The sequence below is a fragment of the Furipterus horrens genome, unplaced genomic scaffold (genome assembly GCF_987537825.1).
Source record: "Furipterus horrens unplaced genomic scaffold, mFurHor1.1.pri manual_scaffold_4, whole genome shotgun sequence".
Lineage (NCBI taxonomy): Eukaryota > Metazoa > Chordata > Mammalia > Chiroptera > Furipteridae > Furipterus > Furipterus horrens.
Window position 1 is genome coordinate 110,173,843 of NW_028327174.1, and position 8,275 is coordinate 110,182,117.

Genomic DNA, 8,275 nt, shown 5'->3' on the forward strand with positions numbered 1-8,275 from the left:
AATAATTTCTGAACTGAAGAACATGGTAGAATGAATCAAAAGCAGGCTAGATGAAGTAGATCATATCAGTGAGCTGGAGGACAACGTGGAAAAAAGTTCCCAGACAGTGCAACAAAATGAGAAAAGAGTGAAAAAGAATAAAGAGGTTTTAAGAGATCTGCAGGACAACATGAAACATAATAATATCCATATCATAGGTATACCAGAAAGAGAAGAAGAGGAGCAAAGTGTAGAAAATCTGTTAGAAAAAGTAATGACAGAAAACTTACCTAACTTGTTGAGAGAAAAAGTCACACAAGTCCATAAAGCACTGAGGGTTCCAATGAAGATAAACCCACAGAGGCCCACTTCAAGACACATCATAATTAAAATGGCAAAATTCAAAGACAAAGAGAGAATCCTAATGGCAGCGAGAGAGGAACAGCTAATAACATACAAGGGAGCTCCGATAAGGCTATCATCAGATTTCTCAACAGAAACACAAGCCAGAAGGGAATGGCAAAAAAATTCCAATCAATGAACAACAAAGGCCTAAAACAAAGACTATTCTACCCATCAAGGCTCTCATTCAAAATGGAAGGTGAAATAAGGAGTTTCCCAGACAAAAGAAGGCTAAAAGAATAAATCTCCACCAAACCAGCATTGCAAGAGATGTTAACAGGGCTGCTTTAAGAAGATGAGGAACCAGAGAGAGATAGAGAGGAACATAGGTACAAAAGGAAAACATGACAATGAATAGGTACCTATCAATAATAACCTTAAATGTAAATGGATTAAATGCACCAATCAAAAGATACAGGGTAGCTGAATGGATAAGGAAACATGACCCACATATATGCTGTTTACAAGAGACTCACCTCAGAACAAAAGATCTACACAGATGAAAAGTGAAGGGATGGGAATAAAATCCAAACAAATGGACATAAAAAAAACAAAACAATGCTGTGGTAGCAATACTTATATCAGACGAAAAAGATTTCACAATAAAGGCCATAAAAAGAGATAAAGGAGGAGATTTCATAATACTTAAGGGGACAATCCATCAAGAAGAGATAACTCTTGTAAACATATATGCACCCAACATAGGAACACACAAATTATAAGTAAAATCTTGGAGTACTTCAAGAAGGACAATGACAGCAACATAGTCATAGTAGAGGACTTTAACACCTCATTGGTAACAATGGACAGATCTTCCAAGCAAAGAAACACCAAGTATATTGTGACACTGAAAAATATTCTAGATCAAAAGGACTTAATTGATATACATAGAACCTTTCACCCCAAAGTAGCAAAATATACATTTGTTTCAAATGCACATGCAACATTTTCAAAGACAGACCACATGGTAGGACACAAAACAAGCCTCAACAAATTCAAGAAAATCGAAATCCTATGAAGCATCTTCTCTGATCACAATGGCTTGAAACTGGAAACCAACTGGAAGGAAAAAACTCAAAAACACTCAAATTCATGGAGAATGAATAACATGCTATTAAATAGTGAATGGGTTAACAATGACATCAAGGTAGAAACCAAAAGTTACTGGAACAAATGAAAATTAACACACAACAGCCCAAAACCTATGGGACACTGTGAGGCTGTCCTGAGAGGGAAGTTCATAACAACACAGGCCTACCTAAAAAGGATAGAAGTATCTCAAATAAACAACCTAACCCTTCAGTTACAAGAAGAAGAGAAACAACAACAAACAGAGCCCAGAGGGAATACAAGGAAGGAAATAATCAAGATCAGAGCGGAATTAAATAACATAGAGACTAAAAGAACAATTCAAAGGACCAATAAAACCAGGAGCTGGTTCTCTGAAAAGAGAAACAAAATCAACAAGCCTTTAACCAAACTCATCAAAGAAAAAAGAGGACTCAAGTAAATAAAATCAGAAGTGAAAGTTGAGAAATCACAACTGATAGCACAGATATATAAAGGATTGTAAGAAATTACTGCAAACAACTATATGACAAGACATTCAACAACCTGGGTGAAATGGACAAATTTCTGGAAACATATAATCTTCCAAAACTGAATCAAGACGAAGCAGAAAGCCTGAATAAACTGATAACAACTAGTGAAATTGAAGCAGTAATCAAAAACTCCCGGCACACAAAAGTCCTGCGCCAGATGGCTTCACAGGAGAATTTTACTAAACATTTAGGTAAGAACTAACTCCTATCTTTCTAAAAATATTCCAAAGAAGGGGGAAGACTCCCAAATTCTTTCTATGAGGCCAGTATTATTCTAATTCCAAGAGAAGATAAGACACAACAAAGAAAGAAAACTACAGGTCAATAACACTAATTAACATAGATGCTAAAATCCTCAACAAAATATTGACAAAATGGATCCAGCAATACATTAAAAAGATCATACACCATGATCAAATGGGATTTATCGCAGGGATGAAAGGATGGTAAAATATTTGCAAATCAACAAATGTAATACACTGAGCTGACAAAATGAAAGACAAAAATTACTTGATCATATCATTAGATGCTGAAAAAGCATTTGAAAAGTACAGCACCCACGTATGATAAAAATGCTCAGCAAACTAGGAATAGAAGGAGCAACCTCAACATAATAAAGGCCTTATACAAGAAATCTGCAGCCAATATCAACACAGAAGAACCTTTGCAACCCTATGTTCATGGTGGCACTATTTATAATAGCCAAGTACTGGAAACAGCCTAAGTGTCCATCAGTGGATGAGTAGATTAAAAAACTGGTACATTTATACAATAGAATACTATGCAGCAGAAAGAAAGAAGGAACTCCTACCATTTGTGACAACATGGATGGAACTGGAGAGTATTATGCTTAGTGAAATAAACCAGGTGGTGAAAGAAAAATACCATATGGTCTCACCTAATACAGGAACCTAATGAACAAAACAAACTAACAAGCAAAACAGAACCAGAGGCATGGAAACAAGGAACAGAATGACAGTGACCAGAGGGGAGGAGGGAGGAGAAGCGGGGAAAGGAGGGGTAGGGTCTAGTCAAGGAACCAATACAAATGATCCACAAACATGGACAACAGGGTGGGGACTGACTGTGGGACAGGGAGGAGGTGGGCAGGGCAGGGGAAAACAATGGGAGAAAGATAGGACAACTGTAAAAGAACAACAATAAAAAAATGGAAAAGAGCAAAACAAAAAAGAAAATAACACAGCATAGCTCTAGTGTTATTCCTATCAAAAACACCTAAATCATGAGGAAACATCAGCCAAATCTAAATTAAGAGACATTCTGAAAAGTAACAAGCCACTACTCAGTGACTGGTGAAAATGCTTTAGAACTGCAAACATGCATAAGAACATATATAGATTGCAGCACACTAATTATAAACTGAATTTAGCCATTTAAAAAATTATTTTTAGCCCTGGCTGGTGTGGCTCAGTGGATTGAACACCAGCCTGAGACCCACAGGTCGTTGGTTCGATTCCCAGTCAGGGCACATGCCTGGGTTGTGAGTCAGGTTCCCAGCTGAGGGTATGTGAGAAGCAATCACACATTGATGTTTCTCTCCCTTTCTCTCTCCCTTTCCCTCTCTCTAGAAATAAATAAATAAATAAAGGGAGAGAAACATCAGTTGGTTGCCTCTTGCATGCCCCAACCGGGAACCTGGCCTGCAACCCAGGCATGTGCCCTGACTGGGAACCGAACTGGCGACACACAAGCCAGCACTCAGTCCACTGAGCCATACCAGCCAGGGCTGAATTTAGCCATTTTAAACACAACTTTGAGCACTCTAGCTATATTCATGATATAGTAATACATGTAATTCTTTATAAATTAAATAACCGTGATATGGTGGCATGTTTAAAAAGAACTCTAATTTCAAAGTGATACTGAGATACCTGTAACAACTATAATAAGAAAATATCTAAGATTTCTATTGATGGCAAAGTTGGTTACTGTTAATACTCTTGTAGCTTGTTGCCTACATTCATAATTGAAGAAAATGTTCAATATAGGTCAATCAAAACAAAAATGTAATCTTCTTCTAAGTTCACAGACCCCTGAATTCTATGCCTGGATCTTTTGGGACACATGAGGGGTAAGTACCCCTAAAATGGCTCCCTGTTGCCCTCAGATAAACACTTCTGTTATTTCGCTTAAGGGGAACATCATGATCTGACTTCCTGTCACCACTCACCCCCATCTTGGACCTTGTATTTTGCAGCATCTGACTGACTGAAACCCTTACCTTCAGACCTCTGCAATTCTATTGCCTGCAACATTCTTCTTATATGTTTTGCCTGGCAAACTCCCAATCATCTGACAGGTGTAAGTTCACATCATTACTTCAGGAAATCAAGACTGTGTTGGATGCACATCCACTGCTCCTATAGCACCCACACTTACCACCCTATCACACAGCATACTGTGTGAAAATTGCCCTCCCCATGAAACTGGAAGCACTTGAACTATTTCTCAAATCCCCACTATCAGCATGCTGCCTGGCACAGAGTAGGTACTTCAGTAATTGTGGAAGAAATGAAAAAAAGAAGGAAAATTCTTATTTGCTGTTTCTTGACTTTGAATTCTATCATTAGCTCTTGACTGACCCTGTAAATGCAAGCGGTTGGTCACAATGGGAACCAGAAAAGTATAGGATTGAATTAATATATTTTACTATTTTTATTGGAAAAAATCACTTAGTGTGATGATTGAAAATGGAGAATATTATCACTATTATTATAAATGCATATGAGGAAGGTTTTATCGCCTTGCAATAGTAAGTAACTGTATTACTACAGAAAATAAAACTGTACCAAGAGATTGTACACATCTATAGTAATTCTCAACTATGCACATGATTCCAGAATGGTATTAGCAGTGGCAGTGGTGGAGGGACTACAAACTCCTCCTTGGAAAGTGTTACCAGAATTGATGAGGTGGAGAGAGACTTTTCAAACTACAGGCCTCTCAATCTCTTGTACTCTGCTGCTGATGAGAGGAATGTATGGTCTTCTGAAAGCCCATTGTGGTGGTCAAAGAATGGGAATCATTGTTTTATATTTGCCCAATAGCAAATCAAGCAACACTGTGTTGATAGACCTTGTTAAAAAAAATACTGATAATGTTTTCTGTATTCCTTTAGCTAGGCTGAAGGAGGGGAGGGAGCTGGGGAGAATTCAAACTTACCACAGTGGTATAAAGTTTTTAATGTCATGTCAGGAATTTAAAACACAAACAGGTTGGAAGTGGGCCAGAAAAAAAGAAATGAGATAGATTAACTGAAATCAGACTACAAATTGCTGAGGGGGTAAAACAGAATTCTTGTTCTGAGTAAAGGTGTGAATACACTCTGATTGGAAAGTGCATCTGAGTCATGACAGGTCAGAATGTGACTACAGCAGGTTCTGAATGACAAAATTATAGGGAGATCAAGGCACTAATGGCTTCCTTTGGGAAAATTAACCTAAATGCCCTAAACAGAATGAATTAAGGGGTTGAGAATGGAGGTAGAGAAATCTATGATGAGTAATAAACTGCTTGACACAGATTAACTAACAAAAATGTCATAAAACACTAGAAGATGGATCCTGCCATCCGTGATCAGAAATGGTATAAGGATATGGAAGTCACTGCATGTTTTACCTACATGGCATCTTAATTTAACACAAGTAAAAGATATCATACGTCAATTATTTTAACTCAAAAGGCCTGTTTTCCTCTCTTTTGTTGTATCTGACTATTCCTGGAGTTTTCATGAGAAAGGCATAATGTAAACCAAACAAACAGACAGAAAAAGAATAATATACTGCTTTTAATTTTTAAAAATCCACACAAAAACTATTAAAATTAAAATGTCCCTAAAATATTTAAAAAGTAGTTTTTCAAATTTTCAAATATTTTACATAGCCATTTTATATAAAAGTAGAGAAGTTGACCTTTACCATTAAGACAGAGATGTTTTAGAAGAAACATCTTTTATTTAGTGCTCACAGTCCACTGAAGCATTAAAGTTTATGATCATGTATTATTTCTTTACCGTTGACCATAAAATCTGGAAATTATAGCCAGTTAATTTTCATGGCTGACATTTTTATGATTAAATAAAAGTCATCTATTCGGACAAGTTCCCCAAATAAGTAGTTGTACAAGCTTTGGGACGTGCTTTGGTTCATCCGGGTGGGGCAACTGGACACAATGACCTGCAGATCTGAGAATCGCTTCACTGACCAGGAAGGCAGGAAGGATGGAGAACTGGGCAAAAGGAAAGGGGCAAATTCAGTGCTACACTAAGACACTCCCAGTGCCATCACTGCCTAATTTATGTTGTGGAGGTTTGTCTGTGTAGTTGGGCTTCCCAAGGGCTGTCTGAAGAAGCTGTGTGCTGCAACCGGCCTCGCATACCCTCAGGGGCACTTCGTGGGGCTCTCACTCATCCCTGACCGGTCTTTGTGTGGAGAGCAGGACCAATAAAATGGCATGGATCCAAGTAAGATAGCCTAAAGTATATAAAACAAAGTGGAGTCACTCATGTCAAATAAAATGGCTGTCTGTCAGCCATGACATTTTGGTTCAAGATGGAAACTAAGTCAGAGCTGACACATCTGGAAAGGTGACACACCTAAAGTATCTGCATACGTGGTCAGAATAGCCATGTCTGTAGAGTGGGACCACCCATAGTTAGACTTCTGGGCAAATTTCCCACTTGGCAAGAGGGGTGCCAAGACATTTATCAAAAGACCCAGAAGGGTGGAATATGCCACTTTCAAAGTATAACTGAGGCAGGTTCCAGACCACTGCTGAGACAGCTGAGCTCCACACGCCAGAGTGCTGCTCCATGCCACGCTGATCTCCTTTAGCATTGGCCGCCAGAGGCTCTGCCCTGCTGGGCTGAGGACTTCGTCTGACCTGCTGCCCACTTGGCTCCAGAGATCCTTCCTTGCAAGATGCCGACAATTCCCTTGCCCACCGTGCTGTGTCCCGGCCCAGCAGATGGAGACTCTGGGACTCGGGTTTGTTATCCCCCACTGATTGCTGTGTGTGTGTTATATTTTTCTTAGATCGTTAGAATGTGAGTAGGGTACTAATGTATGTTGATGTTCTACTTTGAGGGCACCTGCATTCAAGAAAAGCTGAGTGAACAGCACAGTTACTGTGTGCGACTCTTGTCTATTCCTCGGTGCCGAGCTGCTCAGCTGGCAGCTAACCCAGCGGTTGCCCAGCTGACTTACAGGAAAAATCATACGACAAATACAGGCTCGTGACGCTTCACCGCCCTGCCCGCACCTTACCCCACCTCCCGACAGCCCCGGCCCAGGCGTCTGAGGAGCTGGGTGGCGTCCAGTGAAAAGGGCCCGTCCCTACCTGCGCTAGGACCGTGAGTCTGCCCTCCGGCACCGCCACATTCAGGAAGCCGCGGTACCACGCCACTCCCGCTCCTGCCAGCGCCAAGCTGGCCAGCGATGCGGCCAAGGGGCCACCAGAGCCCGGCGCAGCCCTCCAGCCGGCAACAAATCCTTTTTGCAGCCTACCGCCCCAGGCCGCAAACTTAGACAGCCGTGCCGCCGCCGCCATCTTTGCGGAAGTGCCTTCAACTCATCACGCAAGAACGCCTACATCCGTGGGCCTCGCGAGACCCGCAGCCTCCGCCCCGCCTCCATGGGCTGCGGTGGGCGTGCAATGCAGCCGACTTCGGGCAACGGTTCTGGGCGCCAACGGAGGAAATGTCTTCCGCTGCTGCCGCGGCTCGGTGGAACTGGAGAAGCGCCAGGACAGCCAGACAGGACCCCAGTCAAATGCTAAACGGAGCCCTGTGGTGGAGGAAGTGCCCCCAATACGTGAGCGAGCACGTCATCTGTTGGTCACGGAGAGGTCTGCGCTGCGGGCTCCATCCTGCTCAGGAAGCAGCACAATTATCTAATGGTAATTAAGATCAGTTGTGTGGTTCGCCTACCGGAAAGGTTTGAGGGGCGGAGCCAAATCCTCTGTGTACTCCTAAGAGCTACATTTGCTCTCGATGCTGCAAGCCTACCTGTATTAACGGTCTCTTAAAGCTGTCCCGTTACTCAGAAGTCTGCAGATATATTGTACTTGCGCACGGACGTTTAAAATACCGTGGGTCAAGCTGTCCGGCTTCAAGTAAGCATCCTTGATATAAAGAATTGTTTCTACTTGGCTAACTTAAGCAGCTAAGTAAACTTGTTTAAATTCGGTTTTTTAATTATGGGAAAATTTACATAACATAAAATTTACCATCTTAACCAATCTTATGTCTACAGTTCAGTGGTATTAAAGACATT

At 41.1% G+C, this 8,275-nt stretch overlaps 1 protein-coding gene across 5 annotated transcripts in view; it reads right to left on the reverse strand.

Annotated features, from left to right (window-relative positions):
- MICU2 (mitochondrial calcium uptake 2) overlaps positions 1-7,822 on the reverse strand; it is a 184,215-nt gene extending 176,393 nt beyond the window's left edge. For 2 of the 5 annotated variants that reach the window (XM_090273921.1, XM_090273920.1), the window contains exon 1: positions 7,341-7,818. In XM_090273921.1, the coding sequence (XP_090130047.1) occupies positions 7,341-7,550 (210 nt within the window). In that variant the 5' untranslated portion in view covers positions 7,551-7,818. Of the gene's footprint in view, positions 1-7,340 lie in introns of all 5 variants that reach the window. The other 3 variants (XM_090273923.1, XM_090273919.1, XM_090273922.1) reach the window with 2 other exon arrangements.
- Between the last annotated feature and the right edge of the window lie 453 nt (positions 7,823-8,275).